Source organism: Pongo pygmaeus, chromosome 9 (genome assembly GCF_028885625.2).
Source record: "Pongo pygmaeus isolate AG05252 chromosome 9, NHGRI_mPonPyg2-v2.0_pri, whole genome shotgun sequence".
Lineage (NCBI taxonomy): Eukaryota > Metazoa > Chordata > Mammalia > Primates > Hominidae > Pongo > Pongo pygmaeus.
The window spans coordinates 6,550,864-6,576,340 of NC_072382.2; the positions used below are offsets into that span (position 1 = coordinate 6,550,864).

At 56.0% G+C, this 25,477-nt stretch overlaps 1 protein-coding gene across 5 annotated transcripts in view; it reads right to left on the minus strand.

Moving 5' to 3' along the window:
- The window catches only part of LRP5 (LDL receptor related protein 5), a 141,880-nt gene that overhangs the window by 68,026 nt on the left and 48,377 nt on the right, over nucleotides 1–25,477 (minus strand). For all 5 annotated transcript variants that reach the window (XM_063670817.1, XM_063670818.1, XM_063670816.1 and 2 more), the window contains exons 4-5: nucleotides 22,410–22,606; nucleotides 20,729–20,860 (exon numbers count right to left, since the gene is read on the minus strand). In XM_063670817.1, coding sequence (XP_063526887.1) covers nucleotides 20,729–20,860; nucleotides 22,410–22,606 — 329 coding nt within the window. The remainder of the gene's footprint in view (nucleotides 1–20,728; nucleotides 20,861–22,409; nucleotides 22,607–25,477) is intronic.

Sequence of the window (25,477 nt, forward strand, 5' to 3'; positions counted from 1 at the left end):
CAGGGCCCAGGGATCAGCTGTGGACAGGGTCCTGCCGCTCAGGCCCAGCGGCGTGCAAACCCAAGGACTCCTCACCACCCACGCCACAGGACACACGGAGACCCCCCGACCTTTCAGCCATGGCCCTCCAGTGGGCTTCTCAGTTTAGGGGGTGGGGGATTACAGGATTCTCTTCTGAACCCCCGTGGCCCACCCTCCACATGCTCCTGACCCCAGGGCCCGAGGCTCCACACACAGCGGCATCAGCATTTCTGACTGTGTCCTAGGACCCCCAGTTGGGATTCATCAGAGCTTCCTGCAGAAATTGCAAGTGGAGACCCACGCAGACTTGGGGCCCCCAGGGTGCCCCATAATCCTGACAGATCCTTCCCGAGGTTGCTGGGGTCAGGATGTGGCTCCCTCCCCAGGTTAGGGCATCGTCTACTCATTTGTTCCAGACCTTTCTGGTCTCAAGGATGTACAGAGCCAAGAAGGTCAGAGTCAGAGATCCCTCCCAGCGTCCTGTGGCCATGCCCCTGCACAGGGCCCAGGTCACAATCTGCAAAGGGGCCCGGGGCTGAACCAGCCCAGAGCATCCCTGATACCCTGGCCCCTAGACCTGGCCCTGCAGCCAACTGCCAGGTCTCCTGAGTGCCCTGCAAGGCTGCAGCCTTCAAACAACAGACAGTCCCCTGTGCCCAGGCTCTGGCTCTTGCCAGGAGGAATGCAGAGACTGTTCCAGGATCCCGGCATCCAACGTTTCAATGAAGGACAGGAGCCCCTCCTGACTCCTGCTCCAAGCCCCGGGGTGCATAATCTGATTCCTCCACTAGAGGGCGCCCAGGTGATGGCGACAGCGACACGGGCCCAGGGCTGGGGAAACTGAGGCAGGCAGGCTGGGGAGAGCAGAGGCAGCACTTGGAAGGTTCCCCAAGTGCTCGGCTACAATGGAAATCTCTGACAGCCAAATTCAGATCTGGTCAAAGGCGTCTGATTTGGTGTGTATTTGTAGGGGGAGGGGAATCTCTGAATTTCAACAAATTTTCTCCCTCTAGGCTCCACTCCCAAAATGTTCTGTTGACAATGGACCTGTCCTTCAAGGCCCAGGTCACACAGCACCGCCACCTCTTCCTCAGGGAAGCTGTTCCTCCCGCCACCTCCTCTTCAGGGAAGCTGTTCCTCCCCGCACCCCAGTGGATGGCCACCCCGTACCAACAGTCTGCCCCACAGCGAGCGCGCCACCCTCACTGGCTCACTGGGGTCCTGGTACAAGCCCCCTGCTCTCCACAGCCCCCAGCACAGCCCCACGCCCGCAGCAGCACTACATCCAGGGATGAGCAGGGAGAATCCAAGACCGAAACCTCTGGAGCCTGCTGGGTGACCTCAGGCAGGTTCCTGCCCCTCTCTGGGCCTGTCTCCTCATCCAGTGAATAATCAGCCAGGCCTGGCAGTGCCTGAGTCCCTGTCTAGCTATGACTTGGAGGGGACCAGAGACTCCACTTCACGAAGGGTCCCTGCTTAATCAGCCATGGTGGGGAGATCACAGTCCTGGAAGTCCCCAAGGGCTTGGCCGGGAAGAGCCCCGTCCACATGGTGTCTACAGAACTTTCCAATGAGACTGCCAGGCACAGTGCAAGACAAATCACGCTTGACCTCAGCAGTGTGTCCATCGTGGCCCCACAGAGAACACCAGTGCCAGACAGAAACCGGCACTTGATCCCAAAACACATTCCAAGCCTGCCTTGCCAGCCCGTTCCCTCTGTCCTCCTAAGAAATCACTGAAGTAGGCTGGGCGTGGTGGCTTATGCTTGTAATCCCAGCACTTTGGGAGGCCGAGGCAGGCGGATCACCTGAGGTCAGGAGTTCAAGACCAGCCTGGCCAACATGGCAAAATCCCACCTCTACTAAAAATAGAAAAATATGCCGGGCCTGGTGGTGCACTCCTGTAACCCCAGCTACTTGGGAGGCTGAGGCAGGAGAATCACTTGAACCCAGAAGGCAGGGGTTGCAATGAGCTGAGATCGCGCCACTGTACTCCAGCCTGCGCGTTGGGGTGAGACTTCGTCTCAAAAAAAAAAAATCTTTAAAGTAACACAATAGCGCAATTTTCACACACCACTCCTCGAGCTATGAGGATGCCCCATCCTACTGACAAGGACCCCGACGCTCAGAGAGGGTAGGCTCCCGGCCCAAGGACACACAGCCACAAGAGGAAAGCTCACTTCGCTTCGCTTCCTCAAACACTTCAATCCCAGGAGCCAGCACAAGCAGGAAGTGCGTTTTTCACTTGCCGCCTGGCTGCCTTCATCATCCCACCAGTATCTCTGTGGGAAGCTAGTTCAGGCCAGGCCCTGGACCCGCTGCTAGGGAAGGAGGGGTGGACGAAACAGACTTGGGATCTGCCCTCAGGACTCCCTTGGGGTCACAGGGCAGAGACCTTAGGTGAACGACACCATCCGTGAACACACAGCCACAAACTGTACTGTGAAGGCAGGCTAAGGTTATGGGGTCTGTGCGGGGGACCTGCTGGGATTGAGAGGTCTGCTCTCCAGCTCAAGAGCCTCTGCGGTTTAGGTAGCTGTCACCACGTGGCAGGTTGTGGCAGGTTGTGGCAGGTTCTGGCGGGGTGTCCCAAATGGGCATAGAACCTTGAGGGGCTGAGCACACCCAGCCCTAGCCCTCTGTTAACCAGGTCAGCAGAGGGCCCCCAGACTCACCACCAGGAACCCATTCTCGGCATCCCTTCCAATTACTTAGGAATAAATCAAACTTCTGTGGCGAAGCAGTCCTTTCACTGCTGGGGTCAATCTGTAGGAGTCTCTGACACCCCTCAGGCAGCAAGGCCTCTGAGGTTTTTGAGTTTTGCAGAGACTGAGACACCTGGGAGAGAGGCAGGACCCAACCCATTTGCCTGAAGGTCTGAGTGAGCTGTGACCAGCACAGAGGTGACCCCAGTGGTGACGGGGACTCTGTCCAGCCAGGCCGGCAGGGAGCAGCCGCAGAGAGAGTGCCAGCAGCCTGGGCTCCGCCAGAGGCCTGCCGAGGCTGGTGCCCACAGCTGGCCTCCAGGAGGTTCTGTGTGTAGAGTGGTCCGGGCGGCACAGCCATGGCCACGGGGAAGCAGGCCTGGGGTTGGGAGGGGCAGGTGCAGGGGACTCACTGTGCCAGGCTATAAAGAAGAGAGGCCAACTCCTTCCCTGGGACCAGCTACAGAGCCTTGGTAGGAGTTTATTTAAACACCAAGGAAGTAAATTGTTTGGAAACTAACAGTTTGGCCAAATGGTTTTCTTTGGGGTTGTATAAACCAATAGCCAGCCCCACAACGTTGCCTGAAAGTGAAACCTTCCCCTCGCCCGAGCCTCCTCCAGGCAGGCTGCTGACCTTTCCCCTTCCTCCCTGCATGCACGCAGGAGAGAAGGGCGACATCCCTTCCGCGAGGCCAAGCACAGGGCAGGGGCTTGGGGCAGGGGCCAGGCAGGGCACAGCTTCCTGGCAGGCAGCCTTATCCTCAAAACAAAAAAGCAGTCCCAAGGGACAGCCGATGTCATGGACACGTCCCGCTCGACACCGTCCGTCCCTGCCCACCTCTGTCCCCGGACACATGGACACGCAGAACCTGCGGAGGGCTCCCGTGACACATCGCCACCAACCAGGTGGCTTCTAACATTGGAAATGCACCCCCCCACACCCCAAGACGTGCATCCCTGCAGTCAAACGTCAAGACGTCTGCGGGGACAGACTCCCTCCGAGGGCTCCAGGGGAGGATCCTTCCTGGCCTCTTCTAGCTTCTGGTGTTGCAGGAAATACTTGGAGTTCCTTGGCTTGTGGCCGCCATCACACCAAGCCCTGCTCTGACTCCATGCAGCCTTCACCCCTGAGCGTCAGTGTCTGCTCTCCTGCTCTCATGAGGACACTAGCACCGTGGATACAGGCCCCCTACTCCAGGGTGACCTCGTCCTCGCTTGATTACATCTGCCAAGACCCTGTTTCCAAATGAGATCACATACACAGGTTCCCGGGGTTAGACTTTCAGCATATCTCCTTGAGGGACACAATTCAACGTACCCAGCCGGGAACAGAGGGTAAGGGGAGCGCTTCAGTGGAAGGACAGAGGCAAGCGTGCCAGGCAGAGGGGACGGCCTGGGCCACTGCACGGAGGCCGGAGAGAGGGTGGCCCACACCTGTCACAGGGCTGATCTGAGCGTGGAGTCCTGGCACCCACCAGCATTGGCATTGCCCCGCCCACCACAGCTCTCTTCTGAGGCCCCACTGCGTGCAGCTCCAAGCCCAGCCCTGTCCTCCAGGAAGCCTCATGCAAACAGCCCACCGTGCGTGCAGCAGATCCCAACCACAAAAGCAAACAGACTGCCACTCTCACACAAAAGCCGGGAAGGAAATGCGCTCAAATGTCAACAGTGCCTATCGTCGGACGGGTCCTATCCTTCCTTCTAGCTGTCGGACAGAGGTCGGCAAGCACTCTGGGAAGGGCCAGAGAGCAAATATTTTCGGTGCTGCAGCCTGCACGGTCTCCTTCCCGCCTCCTCAGCTCTGCCGCAGCTGTGGGAAGGCAGCCTGCCTCAGTCAACACAGCTGGGAGCAAACAAAACTTCATTTATGGACACTAAAATGCGAATTCCGTGTCATTTTCCCATGTCCCAAAACATTATTCTCCCGATTTTCTTCTCAACCATGTAAATATGTAAAAAGCATTCCAAGCTCATGGCCTGTCCCAATTAGATGGTGAGCCATCTGGTCCCTCAGCCAAATGACCCTCGTAAAAGCAGCATGTGTGACTTTGTTTCTGAGATGGAGTTTCACTCTTATTGCCCAGGCTGGAGTGCAGTGGCGCGATCTTGACTCACTGTAACCTCTGCCTCCCGGGTTCACGCCATTCTCCTGCCTCAGCCTCCCAAGTAGCTGGGATTATAGGTGCCCGCCACCACGCCTGGCTAATTTTTTGTGTTTTTAGTAGAGACGGGGTTTCACCATGTTGGCCAGGCTGGTCTCGAACTCCTGACGTCAGGTGATCTGCCTGCCTCTGCCTCCCAACATGCTGGGATTACAGGCGTGAGCCACCGTGCCCAGCCACGCGTGACTTTTATAATATCAGAAAGAAAACTACAATGGAGGAAGGTGGGGAGGCGGGAGTAGGAGAGGAGGGGAGTAGGTGGAAGGAACTCTCTGTACTTGTCCCTTGATTTTTCTGTAAACTTAAAACTGTTCTAAAAAAATGCAGTCTATTAATGTTGTTTAAAAAATTAAAAGGCATACAAGTCAATAGGGACAACATCAAAACCCTAGCAATCAATGAGCAAAGACTATAAATACAAATTAACAGGAGAAAGAGCAGTCAGTAAATGTGGAAAATGGGTAACTTCTCAGTCATCTGCAAACAGAAGGGAGCCGCCTGGAGCTGCCAGTGAGGTGGAAAGGTCTGTCTGACACTTAAGTGGGGGCATCTCCCACTTCCGGAGAGGCTGTAAAGCACCGCAGGCTTCCTGGTCAGCAGCCCGGGCACCGCGGACCCCAGCATTTCCTCTTTAAGAACACAGGCAGAAGCAGCAGGTGGAACGCACGGAGGTTCCTGCAACCAGACACCACCATGGCTCCATGAGAACAGCAAAACTCAAGACCAAGAACCTGGAGACAACCCAAATGTCCTCAGATATTTCTGAATAAAATGTACTTATTTTACCTTCAAGGGCATTCAAGGTGACGGGTGATGACACAGGCAGGAAAACAGCACACTCTGGAGAAGAGTTAATGATGTCGGAATTTGCACGAACGATAAATGAAAAAAACTCAGACACAACATTACACACATTGTTTGAACCAATCTCCTAAAAGTCAATTTATTTATTTATTTATTTATTTATTTATTTTTTGAGACAGAGTCTCGTTCTGTTGCCAGGCTGGAGTGCAGTGGCGTGATCTTGGCTCACTGCAACCTCTGCCTCCTGGGTTCAAGCGATTCTCCTGCCTCAGCCTCCTGAGTAGCTGGGATTACAGGCACCTACCACCACGCCTGGCTAATCTTTTATTTTTAGTAGAGATGGAGTTTCGCCATGTTGGCCAGGCTGGTCTCGAACTCCTGACCTTGAGTGATCCACCCCACCCCCCCAACTCCAGCCTCCCGAAGTGTTGGGATTACAGGCGTTAGCCACCACGCCTGACCCTAAAAGTCGATTTTGATACATAAACAGAAAAAAGGTGCACAAGATACATGGACACAACTAACTCTAGGTGGCAAAATTATGGCTAATTTCTATCTTCTTCACTATTTTTTATAGTGTTTTCCTTGCTACAGGGAACGTATAAATGTTATCTTATAAGAGGAAAGAAAAAAGCCTCTGAAACACGGGTGAATGGGTTTATCCTTAGAGGCTCCCAGTCTCTAACGGAGGTGGGTCAGGATGCTGGGGACAGGGTCCTCTTCCTGAGGCAACATGGGGGAACGAGCCACCTACCCCTCCACTGAATTGCCCTGGGGTGTGGGTACCAACGGCTCATTCGGTGTCCAGGGTCTGAGATGTGTTGACAGGAAGAATGAGAGGGGATGGGAGGGATGGGTGAAAGAAGCCACCTGCAGCCCCAGGAACTATCTGGCCAGCACACGGTCGCCCAGAGGCCTGAGCCACCCCTGCCAGAGCCAGGAGGAGACCCTGCCAACAGGTCACCAGTGTTCAGGAACTCAGAAGTTCATCACAGTTAATACCCTCCACACCCCAATGTGGGAAAACAGGTTTTTTCACAACAAACAAGATAATTTTTGTTATTTTGGCAAAAGGAGGCAGGGCAGCCGCGGACACCTCCATTCCACCTCATCACCCAGCCGCAGGGCCCCAGCCATCCCTGCAGACAGAGTGGATGTCACAACCTTCCTGCACCGAACCAAGTGCAGCTCCCAGGCCACAGGCCACCCAGGAAAGGTCCAGTGCCCCCCGGAGGCTCCCACCGCAGGCCTCCCACCACAGCCGGCACCAACCCAGGACGGCTGTGTTCTCCTGGCTTCTTTTCACACAGGTAGCAGAAAGCTGAGAACCGGCGAAAGCTGAGATCCAGGGAAAGCTGAGATCCAGGGAAAGCTGAGAATCGGCCTCTGCTGCCCAGACGCCCACCCCCAGCTCTGCTCCCAGCTCCAGGGCCTCCTTCTCAGGTGCCCTTACAGGAGGCAGAGGGCTTTGGCCACCTCCCAGGCCTGGGGCGCGCAGGGTGAACGGGGTCACAGTGCAGGCCGCTGTCCACTGTGCAGATCCCAAGGCCATAAACAGCCTGGCCGCAGTGGCTTCCCAGCTGGCAGGTGGCCAGATTATTTTTGTTGTTTAGCAACTGATTAAGTTTCTCCGATGCCCCCAGGGGTAAGTGGTGGGGCAAATGCTGCCACTGCAGCCCAGCACCTTGACCCGGGATCCTGCGCCAAGTGACCATAAGGTCACAAAGCACAAGGGAAGTGGCTGGGCCTGATGCTGGCTCTGCTGGAACCTGAGGCTGGCTGCTGTCACCTGCACGGTGCCTGGGACCTTCCAGCAAGCGTAGAGAGGCTGTGGCCCTCCAGGAGCAGCCAGCAGGCACCTTGGCCTGCGGTCAGGGGCTCCGTCTGCTCAGCTCTAAAACAGGGAAGTCGCTGCTCTGCCTGGGGTCAGGGCAGCCAGAGAGTGACCAAGTCAGTGCTGGCCTCAGGAAAGGACCTGCAGGGGGGTCCCTTCCTCTCCCATCCTCCGGTGCCAGCCAGCCCCTCCTGTGGCCCCCCACTGCCTGCCTCTGCCCCCATGCCCCACCACAACCTCAGGCCCATGGCTGTATGGCCACTCCCCAGGCAGGCAGTGCCATGCGACGGGCTGTGCACCCCGCTCCCTCGGCAGACAGACCTGACTCCAGCTCCCAGCCCCCAGCCCCATCTTGTCACTGAATGACCTTGAGTGAGCAACTTGACCTGCTCCCCACATGTCAGACTCAAGGGGAAATGGCCCCCCAGCAAGGTGGGATGCCTGTGACCAGGCCGCAAGACAAAGACCCTCCCTGTGGGTTTTGCTGTTGTTGTTGTTATTGTGTTTTGTTTTGTTTTTGTTTTCGAGACGGAGTCTCGCTCTGTCACCCAGGCTGGAGTGCAGTGGCGCCATCTCGGCTCACTGCAAGCTCCGCCTCCCAGGTTCACACCATTCTCCTTCCTCAGCCTCCCAAGTAGCTGGGACTACAGGTGCCCGCCACCACACCAATTTTTTTTTTTTTTTTTTTTGAGACGGAGTCTCGCTGCCACCCAGGCTGGAGTGCAGTGGCGCGATCTCGGCTCACTGCGGGCTCCGCCCCCCAGGGTTCACGCCATTCTCCTGCCTCAGCCTCCCAAGTAGCTGGGACTACAGGCGCCCGCCACCTCGCCCAGCTAATTTTTTGTATTTTTAGTAGAGATGGGGTTTCACCATGTTAGCCAGGATGGTCTCGATCTCCTGACCTCGTGATCCGCCTGCCTAGGCCTCCCAAAGTGCTGGGATTACAGGCGTGAGCCACCGCGCCCGGCCGTTATTGTTGTTTTTAAGAGAGAGTCTTGCTCTGTTGCCCAAGCTAGAGTACAGTGGCATGATCTTGGCTCACTGCAACCTCTGCCTCTCAGATTCAAGGGATTCTCCTGCCTCAGCCTCCCAAGTAGTTGGGACTACAGGCGCCTGCTACCACACCTGGCTAATTTTTGTATTTTTAGTAGGGACAGGATTTCACCATGTTGGCCAGGCTGGTCTCGAACTCCTGACCTTAGGTGATCAACCTACCTCAGCCTCCCAAAGTGCTGGGATTACAGGTGTGAGCCACCGCGCCAGCCCTCCCTGTGGTACTAAACACTCACACCCCCTTGCTGGGGACCCTGGTGAGGGAACGCAGCCTCACAAGTGAAGTGTGGTTTTGTTGGGCAAATGAAGCCTGGGCAGCCCTCTCTTCTTTGCCTAAAACTGAAGAATTTAGGGGCGTGGATGTATAAAACAGTTGGTGACTTAAATGAAAAAGAAGGCCACATTCCCCTCTTTAGGCAGGCAGCTCAATTCTTTAAAAGCCAGCACAGGGTGCCTTTCTGAACCCAGGCACACAGTAGGTGTTCAATGGACAGCAGGGGTTACTTGTACTGCTGATGACACCCTGTCTGTGGCCCCTGCAGCTGGCTCTGGCCTGACGCACGGCTGCGCCCCTCCGCAAGGCCAACCCACTGTACATGGAAACTCTGTGGAGGCGGCCTTGGGGGCCAGCCAGGACACCCAGGCCCAGATCCCATCTGCGCCCTTCCTCCATAGACCTCAGCGAGCTCTCAGCACCGCATGCCTCAGGCCCATTTAAGAAGTAGGGCCGGCCAGGCGTGGTGGCTCATGCCTGTAATCCCAGCACTTTGGGAGGCCGAGGTGGGTGGATCACGAGATGGTGAGGAGATCGAGACAATCCTGGCTAACACAGTGAAACCCCATCTCTACTAAAAATACAAAAAATTAGCCGGGTGTGGTGGCGGGCGCCTGTAGTCCCAGCTACTCGGGAGGCTGAGGCAGGAGAATCGCTACTCAGGAGGCTGAGGCAGGATAATCGCTTGAGCTCAGCAGGCAGAGGTTGCAGTGAGCGGAGATCGCGCCATTGCACGCCAGCCTAGGTGACAGAGAGCGACTCTGTCTCAATTAAAAAAAAAAAAAAAAAAAAGAAGAAGAAGAAGCAGGGCCAGCCACGGACGACCCCTCACACAGCTCCCAGGATGCGTGCCTGGGTATAGGACTCAGAACCGTGACCGCTGCAGTGGCCCCCAAGAAACGTGACTTCCGTCACCCACCCCGCCTCAGTGACAGTGGCCAAAATAACAGATTAGAATGGAACCATGTGACAATGCCACTGCCCCAAGTGACGGAAGATGGCTATCAGCAGTTCACGCAGCCCCACCTAACACAAGTGCAGGGCACTCCACAACTTATAAATCCTTTCCCAGACACCGTCCTTTCGACCCTCCCAGGTCAGCAAGGCACACAAGGCCTGCATTTCACAGCCACACAGCAGAAGGCTGAGGCTGGAACTCAGATGTTCTGATTTCCGTTCAATCACGTCCCTAGAGGTGGCACGGAGACGGGGAGCTTCTCTTGACAAAGTCGAGAAAGTCACTGCCAGCTCCACTGAAGACCAAAGAACCTCAGCTCTCAAACACTCTTGAAGGTGTTACCGAACTCTCCCAGCCTGTTTCCTGGGTCTTGATGTTGGTCCCGTGGGACACAGGAAGAGGAAGAAGCCAGCTTTGCTCTAGGGAGCAGAGCCTGGCACACCTGCCACACTCTCAGAGGGCTGAGCGCGGGCGGAGGAGCCGTGTGCAGGAGCGGAGTCTGGATGGAGGGGCGCTGTGGCAGGGGGCGGGGGCAGGGGAAGGGTGCTCCAGGTGGTGGGCACGGCACGAGCAGGGACAGGGAGGTCCACACTCAGATGTGCGCAGGGAGAAACAAATCGTGCATTTCCATTGGAATAGGCGGTAAAAGGTAGAAAGACAGGGTGGGGGCCAGGAAGGGAGTCGGAGCCTTCTAGTGTCTCTGCAAGTGAGCGGCAGCCCGAGATGTCAGCTCAGCACACTTGGGGCCCAGGGGCCCCAGGGCACACAGAACTGGGAGAACAGAGGCACAGGGCACGGTCAGTGAAACCAAACAAGGAGTCACCACCAAATGCAGAAAGGGCAAGGAGTGCCCCCAGCCACACAGGGGCTCTGTCTGGGCAACGTGGGGGTCCCACCAGGCCCTGCACCCTGTAAGCACAAAACTCGCCTCTGAAGATAAAGAGAAGCTGTCGGAGCTGTGGAGCTGGTCTGGGGTCAGCATAGAGCTGGGCTTATGCTGCAGTTACAAGGGGGACACGGAAGAGGCTGCAGGGGGCAAAACCAGTGGCCAGAGTGACCACAGTCTAACTCTGAGCCTGTGAAAAGGGTGCCCACAGCGTTCACCCACCCCAGAGGTGCCATTCCGCCTGTGCCCCCGCTCCACGGTGACAGCGTTCTCCAGGAATATGATGCGCCCCTCTCCTCTTGCATCAGCCCTGACAGTGAGTATTCAGGCCAAAAAGCAGAAGAGCGCAGCTGCATGGTTCCATTTCCATGTAGTTCTGGAACAGGCAACGCTAATCCACGGTGATAGAAGTCAGGAGAGTGGTGGAGGGGGCGGGGGTTGAGGACGGCAAAGGGGCACCAGGAACTTTCCCAGGGGTGGAAATGTTCTCTGTCTGGACCGGGTGGTAGTTATGCAGACATACGCAGCTGTCAAAGTTAATCCAAATGTACACGTTAAAATGTGTGCGTTTTATTGCCTGCAAGTTATACCTCAATTAAAAAAATAAAGTTAGCACTCAGGCTTCTTCCACAACTTCCTGAACCGTGCGAGCTGATTTTCTTGCTATTAAAAATTCACGGTCCATGGCTGAGAACAGCAGCTGCCTTCTGTTTGCAAAGTCAACGCCAATCACCGCCCGGCCGCGGCAGACTCGGCCCCACAGGACCTCCTTTCTTTTTTCCCTTTGACCTACTTCCCTGATAAGTGACAAGACAGCCAGACTCTGGGAACAAACGCCCGTTATTCGGCCCTGAGCTGAGCAGGCCCTGCTCCCTGGGCTAATCCGCCCGGACAGACGGATGGACGTGAGGGGCTTTGCCGTCGGCTCCAGCTGTCAGTCTGCCTGTCAGACTCGACAGTGACCCCCTCTGTTCCTCCCGCCGTCCCCACTCCATCCCCGACTTCTTTTTGTTTCCTGTCCCTGACAGACGAACATCTGTTAAAACTCTGTCTGGGTGAGCTGTGGCCGGCGGCCCACAAATCCCCAAGCCGCACCCCAGCCTCATCTGGGCGCTGCCGGGAGCACTGCCTGGCCACCCTCTGGACACAGCCCGGGCACATGTGGCCCGAGTGGCATGGCACACACCGCTAAGCCCACTGCCCAAAGGCCCCCAAGCAGGAGGGATGTGCAGGCGACAAAAGTCAAAGGAACAGGGGCACGTTCCACAGAGGATGGGGCTGGAGGGGTGGCAGTGAGGGACAGCAGCTTCCAAGGACGGCGGTGGCAACACCCAAATAAGGCCTCACTCTTGCTGTTTTTAGCTCATTCCACATAATTGGAAAAACATGGCAGAAACCGAAGCCAGCTGCTGCCTTGGTCCTGGGGCTGTGTGGAGGGGGTGGGGAGGCCGGGAGGCCCAGGCTCTGCACTCGACTGTTGGAGATGAGAGTGACTTTGAGCTGCAGAGAGCAGCATCGTAGCCGCCATGGTCCCACCGAGTCCCGGCCACGATGGGCGGCAGAGGGCTGCTCGCGGGATATACCTGCCCTGTCTCATGGGGGTCACTTCAGGAGGGGCGGAGGAGCCAGGACACAGAGAGCCCAGGGCCAGCGGTCACCCTGCAGCTCAGGGGCCACGTAAATAGTGCCGCCTTGAAGGCACACAGCAGTGCGGGGACCCCCACCCCCACACACATCCCCACCTCTAAGAGGCCACCTGTGTGCCCCTGAGAACACTGCTCCCCATCCCTTGGGGTCCCGGCGTGACCACCCTCTCAGCCCCTTCCTTGGGGAAGGCACCTGACTCCCTACACCCGGCTGGCTTTCATTTGCTCAAAATCAGGAAAAAGCAGAATTCAAGACATCACAGAAATGTCTTCGCCTGTAACTCCATGAAAGATAAACAGTCAGACACCCAGGAGGGAGTCCCAGGGACCCTCGAGTCTCACCTGAGGCTCTGGCTTCAAACCTCGAGATGTTTCCCGCAGTGCTAGCGCCGCCCCCCACAACCTGCCGCACACAGCCCTCCCTTGGGAACTCGCAGATTTGGCCCCCACCTGCCCACCCCATTTCTTCTCGTGGACTAGGTGGGTTGGGGTGGGGCCGGGGACTCTGGATGTGTCATAAGAGTCTGAGTGATTCTGACACAGCCAGGCCCTGCCCCCCTGCTGGCCTTTGCCCCACAGGAAAGGGAGCCACACGCCTGGAGTGCCCAGCACACCCCCCTCCGTCCTCCCCAGGTCACCCGCCAGCCATGTGAGCCGTGCTTCCCATTGCCCTTTCACCCCCCCAGCTCCTCCTGGCAGCACCCAGCCTTGGAAGCTACTTCTGATTACAACCGCCAAAGGAAGACTCGCTCCCTCGGTACTGACCCAGACGGCCTGCACCATCGCGCTGCTCAGCACCACCCACACGGCCTTCCTCCAAACCCCATGAAGTGGGGAGTATAATCACCCTCTTTCTACCAACGGAGAAACTGAAGCACAGAGAGGTTAAGTCATTTTCCTAAGGTCCCAACACGATGACAAAAAATAGAAGGCCAGCCCACAAGTGGAACTAGGTGCTCCAAGTCCTGGGTCTGCCTGACACTGCATTTCCTCACCACCACGGTCCCGGGTCTGCCTGACACTGCATTTCCTCACCACCACGGTCCCGGGTCTGCCTGACACTGCATTTCCTCACCACCACGGTCCCGGGTCTGCCTGACACTGCATTTCCTCACCACCACGGTCCCGGGTCTGCCTGACACTGCACTTCCTCACCACCACGGTCCCGGGTCTGCCTGACACTGCACCTCCTCACCACCACGGTCCCGGGTCTGCCTGACACTGCACCTCCTCGCCACCACGGTCCCGGGTCTGCCTGACACTGCACCTCCTCGCCACCACAGTCCCAGGTCTGCCTGACACTGCATTTCCTCATCACCACGGTCCCGGGTCTGCCTGACACTGCACCTCCTCATCACCACAGTCCTGAGTCTGCCTGACACTGCATTTCCTCATCACCACGGTCCCGGGTCTGCCTGACACTGTACCTCCTCACCACCACAGTCCCGGGTCTGCCTGACACTGCACCTCCTCACCACAGTCCCGGGTCTGCCTGACACTGCATTTCCTCATCACCACCACAGTCCCAGGTCTGCCTGACACTGCACCTCCTTGCCGCCACGGTCCCGGGTCTGCCTGACACTGCACATCCTCGCCACCATGGTCCCAGGTCGGCCTGACAAGCACCTCCTCGCCATCACGGTCCGGGGTCTGCCTGACACTGCACCTCATCACCACAGTCCCGGGTCTGCCTGACACTGCATTTCCTCATCACCACCACAGTCCCGGGTCTGCCTGACACTGCATTTCCTCATCATCACAGTCCTGGGTCTGCCTGACACTGCACCTCCTCACTGCCATGGTCCCGGGTCTGCCTGACACTGCACCTCCTCGCCGCCACGGTCCTGGGTCTGCCTGACACTGCACTTTCTCAACACCAGTCCTTGGCCGGCTCCCAACTACAAACCAAGCCATGTCTTCCATCCTGAATCCTCTTGGCCTAAACATCACTCCCAACACCTCCCTCTGGAACAGGCACAAGTCCCACCAGCACAGCCTCCTCCGTTACCTGCGTTTCCGCTAGCCCAGGGCCAGCTCCGGAGCCCTCACCATGGGGCCTCTATCCTTCATCCCCGGACACTGGACCTCACCAACCCATAGCCAGGAGGAGATCCCCGTGTGACTCCAGGACCTCCTCTGCCCGACTCTGAATTTCATTGCCCAATGTGACACCTCGGAAGGCTCTCTGGGCACTGGCAGCCCTCCACGGGCACTGCTCCTTCTGGCCAGCTCTGACATCCCAGCTGGTGAGGTGCCCTGCACAAGGCCTCTGCCCACCTCCTCAGAGCCGTGCTGTCAGTTGCAACAAGCAACAGAATTTCACGTTTTCTTCACATTGCCCCTGGGTGAGCAGCTTCTATCTTCAGGTGGTTTTCAGTCGAGGCGAGGCATCCCGTCGGCAGCCACGCTGCACAGCTAATTCATGCCCGCCGGGCGCACGGCCGCAACACCAATGGGCGCCTGCAGCCTGGAAAGCCACAGAGGAACCGAGAACAGCCACGGTGCTCAGGTGACAGGACTGTGGTCTTTTAACAAAACATTTTCCTTTAATGTGATATTTTATGGGAAGGAATAAAACCTGGAGGGCAGGACATTTGGATACTAAAGCCCCAGGCTGCCGCGTGGTCTGCTTTGTGAAGTCTGAAGCCCACGCCCCATTCTGGCCCCGCTCACAGGTCCGTCTCTGACTCACCAACTTCAATACCAGGCTGCGCCTGTCCTCCAACCAGAACATGACTTCCTCAAGGACAAAGCCGTTTCTCACCCATCCCCATCTCCCTCTGGATTAAAAAATATGGAAAGATCTTCTAGAACCACCTCAAATTTGCAGAGAGCCACCCTGGTGACAAATCCTTGAAATGCTTCTAAGAAGAGTTTAGGTGTCTTCTCAACTCTAAAACCTCTAGAAAACTTTGTTTCCACAGCAGCTGCCCCTGGAACACTTCAGCTTCAAAAGGGTCCAGGGCAGGGAGACGGAGGAGCCAGCATCCACACCCAGCACCAGCCGGTTAATTAACGGGAAGCGGGTGGGGCCCATCTCCAGGCAGCCCTGAGGTCAGGCTGGGGAACCATGCTTACAAAAAAAAATGAACTGAAACGCTCATGTCCTCATGCAAAACCAGACTCCCGGTTGCATCTTTCTGTCTCATCGAGGAGCTTTTTTCTCCCTTTGACAGAACACCCTACACACAGCATCTGGAAGCAAAGCAGAAAGATTCAGGCTCAGAGTAAAACAGTCCCCACACTGGCTGCATGTGGACATTCCCGGCCCAGAGTCCCGCCCAAGCAGGGCCTCTAAATGACACAAAATGTTTTTCTCCTGCGTGCCAGTCATGCTCCAACTGAGTTATGTGTAAAAGTGCCTCTCACGGCTGAGGGCAAAAACAGTTCCCACAAGACTAGAGAAAGGTGACCCCTGACGGCTGAGTCTCCAGGGAGCACGGAGCTGCGTGCTCAGCCCTACGGCCCTGACGGCTCTGGAATGGAAAAGCTTCCAACAGGAAGGGCAGGGCTTGCTGCTAATCCAGCGGTCCAACCCCACAGGTGTCTGTGGTGTCAGCTCCATGCCACAGAGCCCAGGGCTGGGGCCAGAGCCACCAGGCCCCCTGCCAGCCTGCAGGGGCCTCCTCCTCTGTGTAGCCCAACCACCCGCTGTGAGCGCAGGCAGCCTCCTCTAATCACCACAGGGCCCGTCCCAACCCACCCCCACCCCCCCCATTGCAGGAAAATGAGCCCTGAGGACTCCCCACGGCTGCTCTAGGCCTGGACATGGAGACTGGGAGTGACATTTGCAGAAGGAGCGCAATGCCCTTGAAGGGCTCAGCCACAAGCAGCCAGTCCCCAGGGCTCAGAAGGCCCAGCTGTCAGCACCCTGGGAGCCAGCAAAGAGCCAGGGGCTCCACCTAAGTCTATGGCCCCTGCCTCTTCTGGTTGGGAAAGAAATCAACGCCCCTTTACTGGCTCCCACTGACAGCCCACTCCCCCGGGTGTGGGAGGGTTCTGGGACGATGCAGGCAAACCTGGACCCTGAGCGAACCTGCCCCAGCTCTCACGGGCCTGGCAGCAGCCACGGCACCTAAGGCGCCCGTCATGGTGACAACATGATGGTGATAAGGGCACGGACAGCGGACATGGCAGCTGGACACTGGGGACCCACTGCATGCCAGGCACCCGGCACGGCACCGTCACCCCTGGATGAGCAGTGGCCCTTGGCAAGCCAGGGTAGCCTGGGCAAGTTATTTGGGGGTCTCCAAGCTTGTCCAGCTGTGCAACTTCACTGAGCCATGAGTCTGGGATTTTATCAGAGCCCACATCCATTCCTGGGACTCTGATGCATGAGGGAGCCACACAGGGACCCTTAAAAAAAGCTCCCTGGGCAACATGTTCTCTTGCCTCAGTCTCCCAAATAGCTGGGATTACAGGTGCACCACTACCACCCGGCTATTTTTGTATTTTTAGTAGAGACACGGTTTCACCATGTTGGCTACCATGTTGGCCAGGCTGGTCTTGAATCCCTGACCTAAAATGATCCTTCCACTGTTGGGGCATGGCACCTGACAGGCACGACTGCACGATCTGCTTGTTGGGGGCTGTGTCCATTCCTCACTCCTTCGACAAATGTCCACACCCAGCCTTGCTTTGACACCCCAAGAACAGATGGTGACACCTGCTTCCTACATACCCATTGCTCTCCCAAGGCAGACATCCCCAGGAGATGCAACACAGCGTTTAGGCAGACATCAACAATCGACAGTGGCAACAGACACCAGGCCCTGCTCCCTCTAACTCCAGTGGCCAGGCCCCAAGCCAGCGCTCACCTGCCCACCCGCAACCCACAGCAGCGAGACTCAGAAACGGCAAAAACACAAAGAGAACAGAAATGCCCCATAGCGGGAGGACGGCTAAAAGACATGTCTTGATAAGATACCGTTCAGGCATAGGCCAGGCACAGCGGCTCATGCCTGTGATCCTAGAACTCTGGGAGGCTGAGGTAGGCGGATCACCTGAGGTTAGGAGTTCAAGACCAGCCTAGCCAACATGGTGAAACCCCATCTCTACTAAACATACAAAAATTAGCCAGACGTGGTGGCAGGCGCCTATAATCCCAGATGCTTGGGAGGCTGAGGCAGGAGAATCGCTTGAACCTGGGAGGTGGAAGCTGCTGTGAGCCACTGCACTCCAACCTGGACAACAGAGCAAGACTCTGTCTCAAAAAAAAAAAAAAAAAAAAAGATATCCTTCACTAAAACTCATGTCTTTGATACATATTTACCTTCTGCAATCGCAAACGCTTCTGCAGTGCGTAAAGTGAAATAAATAGCAGGAAGCCTTATGGTTCGATCACCCACACAGACACACAGTCACATACAGAAAAAATACAGGGAGGGCTGGGGAACAAAAAAACAAGATAAAATGTGGAGACAGACACACCAAGAGAGTAAGAGACCACCACCTCCAGACCTCCCTTCAGCTTCTCAAACACACAGAGCTGTGCCCATTACAGAATTTGTGGGGATCGCTGCAAAATGGAAGGGCAGACAGCCCCTTACTCAAAAGGCAGGAATTTCAGGTCAACAACAGAGCTCACCTCATATGACTACACAGGTCACACAGCCCGTGAAGTCCGTCCCAACACCAACATGCTCCTGCCTCAGAGCCGCTGCATGTGCTGTTCCTTCTCACCTTTCTCTCTTTTAGTCCTTCAGATCTCAGGCCTCCTGAGAGAGACCTCTGACCTGCCGGCTCAGGCGGCCACACCCCCAGTACAGGAGTCTCTAGCTCAGCCCCTGCTGTGTTCCGTACCCGATCCAGGTCTGTTCTGACTATGTCCATCTGTGTGCCGGTTTGCTTCCTGACATGGCCTCCACCACACGTGTGCCTCGGGGCAGGGGAACAGGCCCGTCTCATTAACTGCTTTCTTCTCAGATATTTTCTGGAATATTTGTGGATATTGGGGAACATATATGCTCCACCTTTTTCAGACTAGCCAGGATGAGCTGGCTTTTTTTTTTTTTTTTTTGAGACAGGGTCTCACTCTGTTGCCTAGGCTGGAGTGTAGTGGCACGATCTTGGCTCACTGCAACCTCCGCCTCCTAGGCTCAAGCAATTCTCCAGCCTCAGTCTCCCAAGTAGCTGGGATTACAGGCCCGTGCCACTACCACCCAGCTAATTTTTGTATTTTTAGTAGAGATGGGGTTTCACCATGTTGGCCAGGCTGGTCTTGAATTCCTGACCTCAAATGATCCACCTGCCTCGGACTCCCAAATTGTTGGGATTACAGGCATGAGCCACTGCGCCCGGCCTGAGCTGCCTGTTTTACACCTGTGCCATGTTCCGGTGATTCTCTCTCCCCTCCATCACCCAGCCCTGACTGTGGTGGCCGCTCCCTGCCGTCATGAGCCCGTATGTCCTCACTCTTTCCCTTTCCGCCAGGACTTCAACCAACACTGCAGAACGCAGGGTCCAGCTCCAGCACTGAGTTCAGCCTCTTCTCACCAACAGACAGGAAGGAAAGAAAACAAACTCTGAGAAGGCCAAGGTTCCCGGGCAGCCAGCAGGCCAAGCATCCTTCTCCGCTGAGGCTTGTGCAGCCGAGGCACCCCCTCCTCCAGGGAGCGGGCAGGGTCCTGGGGCAGTCTGCGAGGGAGACCAGGGCCTTGCTCCACCAGGGCCCAGGTATGGGGCAGCAGCAAATTCATGGCAGGGGAGCCAGACCCCACCTGCTAGAACCTACTATGCCACCTGCTGTGGGCAACCCCAGGCTGGTGACTTGCCCTAGCCTCCTCTGTAAACAAAGGGCTCATCCAACCTGGTCAAACCACTCCTCCCCGTCAAGGGTCTATAATCCTCCCTTAACCTGCTTGGTCCAAACCCCTGGTGTCGCCAGGTCACTCACGAGGCAGCTCACCTGGACTCCTTCTCTGGGTCCAGTTTCTCTCTCAACACTGCCTTTGAGGCCGAGGTGAACGGTCAACAGCGAAGGGCCCCAGAGGTGATGGAGGAGCGGGTGTCCAAGACACTCACCCTTTCTAATGCACTGACTCCCTTGTGGACTCACTTGTGCCGTCTCCCCCACCCACCCAGCCCCAGAGCCCAGAGTGCGAGCGCCAGAGGCCCGGGATTCTGTCTGCACCGCGGGGTCCCCAGTGCCTCGGAGCAATGCCAGCACGTGGCAAGTGCTCAACAAATGCCTGCTGAACGAGCAAATGGATGGATGAACGAATGAATGAGCAAGCAGATGAATGAATGGGGTGCTGTCCAGAGCTGTGAGGACTAGGCCGCCCAAGTCCCCATTTCTCAAATTCTCCTTCTCCCCACTTGGGAAACAAGATGCTTGGTCGGGGAGACTCTCCAACCATCCCCTGCAGTAGGCGGCACAGCAAACAGACCCTTTGATGAAACGGCCATGTCTTCATTAAAGATCCTCTGCTCTCAGGAAGAGAAAGACAAATACAAACCTGGAAAGTCCTCACCAAATGCAGGACCCCTGCCAGGGAGCAGAGAAAAGACCCATACGCCACGGGCACCGCGACCACACACATACCCCGGCCACTGCAAATACAGACCCTAGCCGGAGAGCAGGGGGACCAGGAAACTGTTCCTAGAGTCAGGACCCCCATGTGCTCAGACAGCAGTGAGAGCAAGGAGACTTCTCCATCCACTGGATGCCAGGAGAGTCCTTCTAGGGGGCCCCACACCGAGACTCTGCCCCTTAGGACTGTTCCTGAGTGTGGAAGCCAGCCCACTTGGAAGCCCCCTGCCCTCCCAAGTGGGACACTGGCACAGGAAGCAGGCCCTGTCCCCCACCACCTTCTGCAAGCTGGGCCCCATCACGCTAGAAACGGGGAGGACTGGTCCCAGGGATGGCGCTTTCCTGACACCTCTCGTTACCTCCTCGCTTGCCAGGCCCCAGGGTCAGCCCCAGAGGCCAGACCGGCTACCCCAGGACCAGGAGCATCCCCGAAAGTGAGCTGCATCCTGAACGTGTGTGATTTCCCAAAGGGCCCACCCCGAACCGACACCTGGAAAGATCCTCAGCCGGTGCCCCAGAGAAGAAGAGCCATGCCTCATTGCAACACAGTCCCAGGAAGCACCAAGTGCCTGAGGACCAAGGTGGAGAGTAAAAAAGTGGGAAAATATCTGGGGCAAAAAGAAAAAAAAAAAGACAAACAAAAGCAAAACAGGATTGACCTCCTGGGCTCAAGCAATCCTCCCAACTCAGCTTCCCGAGTAGCTGGGACCACAGACTTGAATCACCACATCCGCCAAGTGGATCATTTCAAACGGGTTTGCCGAGGTTCCTTCTGGGGCACCCCCGCTGGCCGCAGCCCATTCCCACCAGGCCCCGCCCCGCCCGTCCCATCCCGTCCCGTCCCACCGCCTCACCTGCCTTACACGTCCTGCCGTTGTCCTGCAGCTGCACACCCGTGGGGCAGGCGCACGTGTAGAAAGGCTCCCTTGGGGATAGCAGGCACAGGTGGGAGCAGCCGCCATTGTCCTCCTCACAGCGAGTGGGGACTGGGAAAACCAGGACAGAGTGAGAGAAGGTTCCAGAAGAGGACCGTCACTTGTTTCTGAATGAGTCACATCCTGCCTCCTCGTCCCCTGTGACAGCCCCCAGTGTGTCCCTCTGCCCAAACGTCAGCCTCAAGTGGCATCAGGGACCTCCCCGCGGGCACCATTCCACCTGCCTCATTGCTGGCCCCCTCCACATCGGGCCCTCAGCCTGGCCAGATGACCTGCAATTTCCGCAAAACCAGCCGTGACCTTCTTGGCCACCCTCACACCCAGACGTGACCTGCCTTGGAGTGGCATCCTCCCCACTTGCTCCTTCCCACCAAGCTCCTATGACTAGAAAACCCTCCCCAGCTCCTCGGGGTCCCCAAAGGGCACCCCTCTGCAAAGACTGCCCCCCACGCTCCAATGGCCGGGGTCAGGACCTGCCTGCATGGTAGTGATGGGAACCCTAGAGAAAATGGGCTCCTGAGCAAAAGGCTTGTCTTGTCTTTGTGCTATGTGTGGACCCAGCAGCTTCCACAGGAACATTGTCCCTCTTGCTGGGATGGCCAAGCTTGTCACTCTCCCAAGCCCTTCTATGACCAACAGCAATTGAACGGAACTCAATAAATGCTTCCAGCACCTCATTTGAACCAGGAGAAAGCTGGGGTGTAGCAGCCCCAAAATACAGATATAACTGGAACAACAACCTCACCAAAATGAACCTCTCCCTCCCTCATGCTGCCCCAAGTGTAGATGGGTTTTGTGATCATGACTTTCTCACCAGGAAACAGCTCCGGAGAGCCCCAACCTCCTGTGTCCTGCTCTGGGAACAGCTGCCACCTCTAGGACCCACCTTTCAATTCAAAGTCCAAACCTTCCATAATGGCTTGGCCAGAAATCTCCATCCCTGGTCCCTGTGGGGGTGGGCCACTGTCCCCAGAGCCACAGCCCCGCTGTCACAGAAGCTGGTGCATTTCCCCATCAGGGACCTCTGTCACAACCCTGCGTGGCCCCCAGGCTGAGAACTGCTGATTCTGAGCAGGTTATTCATTGATAAATATGCAACTTGCAGGGCCAAGCATGGTGGCTCATACCTGTGACCCCAGCACTTTGTCAGGTCAAGGTGTGAGGATCACTGGAGCCCAGGAGTTTGAGACAAGCCTGGGCAACGTGGCAAAATCTCTCGTCTCTATTAAAAATACACACACACACACACACACACATATATATGTATATATAAACAACCATATATATATATATACACACACACACACACACACACACAAACAACTTCTTCTGGGCCTTGAAAATGAGGTAACCTTCCTTGGGAATCCCCTTGCCACTGCTGAGCCTGAAACAGCCCCCACGAGCTCTGCAGAGGGGCCCTCTGCAGGCTGGTGCCCCCCAGCCAGCCACACACTCTGCACACACCTCCCTCCATTGCAGCAGGCACCCCTTTAGAGAGGGGGCCCCCCAGAGCATGGGCTTCTGCAGGGAGGGGTCACCTGCCCCCCACCCCACCCACGCCCGCACACCCCCACGCCCCCGCGCCCCAGTCGGCACTCACAGAAAGGCTGCCGCTCCTGGCTCAGCACCTGGATGTCCATGGGTGAGTAGAGGGCGCTCAGGATCTCCTTCCTCTTCCCCCCAGTGCGCTTGTTGCAGGCATGGATGGAGCGGGTCTGCCAGTCTGTCCAGTACAGAGTGTCCCCGGACAGCGTCAGGGCAAAGGGGTGCGTCAGGCTGCCCTCCACCACCTTCTGCCTGCAGTCAGGGAAGCGGGGTGGGGAAGCCATCAGGAGGGTCCCCCGACAGTCATTGCTGCTGACCCAATTACTTTCCTTTTTTTTTTTTTGAGACGGAGTCTCGGTCTGTCGCCCAGGCTGGAGTGCAGTGATGCAATCTCAGTCCACTGCAACCTCCACCTCCCAGGTTCAAGCAATCCTCCTGCCTCAGCTCCCGAGTAGCTGGGATTACTGATGCCCACCACCACGCCCAGCTGATTTGTGTATTTTTAGTAGAGACAGGGTTTCACCATGTTGGCAAGGCTGGTCTCCAACTCCTGACCTCAGGTGATCCACCCACCTCAGCGTCTCAAAGCGCTGGGATTACAGGCGTGTGCCACCACGCCAGGCCTCCCATTTACTTTCAACCAGACAAATGAGGCCAAGTCAAGAGCCCCAGGAGCTGACGCCCTCGTACGTTTCTCCCGGTGTGCACAGGGCACCTCCCAAACCCAGTCTGTGATGGTGACACAGGGGGTTCCCCAGGTCAAGTGGCAAAGTCTCCCCCAGGGAACAAAGGAGGAAGCCACGCCTGGTGAAAAGGACACCTCTCCTGCTCAATGCTTTAACCTCTGAATACAAATCAGGCCACGTGCACTCGCTCCTTCTTACAATCCTCATAATTTATACTTTCAGAGTAAATGAAACTTGGCATCAACCCGAGAAACAGCTATTCTTTTCTAGGTGCTTACAGTGCCCAGCAAATGAGGACTCGGGTGTAATGAGATTATGGACACTGGGAACAGGATCGTAATGTGACGCAGTCAGTAATGTGCGGTTTTATTTGCTTAGTGACTCTCACCCCATGACAGGCTCCCTGAGGGTGGGCCTGGGGGCAGAGGGTCCCCGCCACGTCCCCAGCCCTCAGCACGGCTGCCAGGAGAGGGTGACACTCATGAAGTGGCACAGGGAAGATGGGAGCTGTGGGCTCTGCAGATCCACCGCCTCTTCTGTTCATTTTTGTTGATGCTGTTTTTAACAAAATTATTGAAGTAAAATTCACAGGACATATATTTACTTTTTTTTTTTTTTGAGATAGGGTCTCACTCTGTCATCTAGGTTGGAGTGCAGTGGTGTGATCTCAGCTCACTGCAACCTCTGCCTCCCAGGTTCAAGCGATTCTCCCACCTCAGCCTCCAGAGTAGCTGGGACCACAGGCATGCACCACCACGCCCAGCTAATTTTTGGGGGGTATTTTTTTGGTAAAGACAGGGTTTCGCCATGTTGCCCAAGGCTGGTCTTGAACTCCTGAGCTCAGGCGATCCACCCACCTTGGCCTCTCAAAGTGCTGGGGTTACAGGCATGAGCCACCACACCCAGCCTAAATTTACCACTTTAAAGTGAATAATTAGTGTTACTTAACGCATTTGCAAGGCGGTGCAGCCTCCACTTCTGTCTAGTTCCAAAGCACTTCCATTGCCCCACAGGCAAACCCCACACCTGTCAGCAGTCACTCCCCAGTCCCCGCTCCCAGCCCCGGCAAACACTTTTGATGGACTTAACTACACACATTCTAAACATCTCATATAAACGGAATCACAATATGCAGCCTTTGATGTCTGTCTTCTTCGACTCAGCACTATGTTTTTGAGGTTCATCCAGGCTGTAGCATGTCAGAGCTTCATCCCGTTTTAGGGGTGAACCACATTCCAGTGTACAGACAGAACCCAATCGGTGCATCCATTCACCCGCTGAGGGACCTTTGTGTCATTTCCACCTTCGGCTGTTGTGCACAGTGCTGCTACGGACATTCCTGTCTGTTCACATTTTGCGTGAAGACCTGTTTTCGATTCTTAGACTATACAGCTAGGAGCGGAATTGCTGGGTCATACGTAAATCAATGTTTACGTTCTAAGGAATCACCAAACTGTTTTCCACAATGTCGCCTTTTTTGTTTGTTTTCTGAGACAGGGTCTTGCTCTGTCGCCCAGACTGGAGTGCAGTGGCATGATCATGGCTCACTGCAGCCTCGATCTCCTAAGCTCAATCGATCCTCCTGCCTCAGCCTCCTGAGTAGCTGGGAATAGCCAGGTATGTACCAGAATAGCCAGCTAATTTTTTAATTTTTCTTTTTTCTTTTTTTTTTTTGAGACAGTCTCACTCTGTCAACCAGGCTGGAGTGCAGTGGTGTGACCTTGGCTCACTGTAAGCTCCGCCTCCCGGGTTCACGCCATTCTCCTGCCTCAGCCTCCCGAGTGGCTGGGACTATAGGCGCCAGCCACCATGCCCAGCTAATTGTTTTGTATTTTTAGTAGAGACAGGGTTTCACCATGTTACCCAGGATGGTCTCGATCTCCTAACTTCGTGATCCGCCTGCCTTGGCCTCCCAAAGTGCTGGGATTACAGGCGTGAGCCACCGCGCCCGGCCTTAATTTTAATTTTTAATTTTAATTTTTTTTTTTTGAGACGGAGTTTTGCTCTTCTCACCCAGGCTAGAGTGCAATGGCAAGACCTCAGCTCACTGCAACCTTTGTCTCCTGGGTTCAAGCAGTTCTCCTGCCTCAGCCTCCCAAGTAGCTGGGATTACAGGTGCCTGCCACCATGCCCAGCTAATTTTTGTATTTTTAGTAGAGATGGGGTTTCACCATGTTGGCCAGGCTTGTCTCAAACTCCTGACCTCAGGTGATCCACCCGCCTCGGCCTCTCACAGCGTTGGAATTACAGGCGTGAGCCACCGCACCCAGCCCAATTTTTATTTTTAGTAGACAGGGTCTTGCTTTGTTGCCAGGTTGGTCTCGAACTCCTGGGCTCAAATGATCCTCTCACCTCAGCCTTCCAAAGCACTGGGATTATAGGTGTGAGCCATTATGCCTGGCCATGTCACCATTTTTCTTTTTCTGTTTTTTTTTTT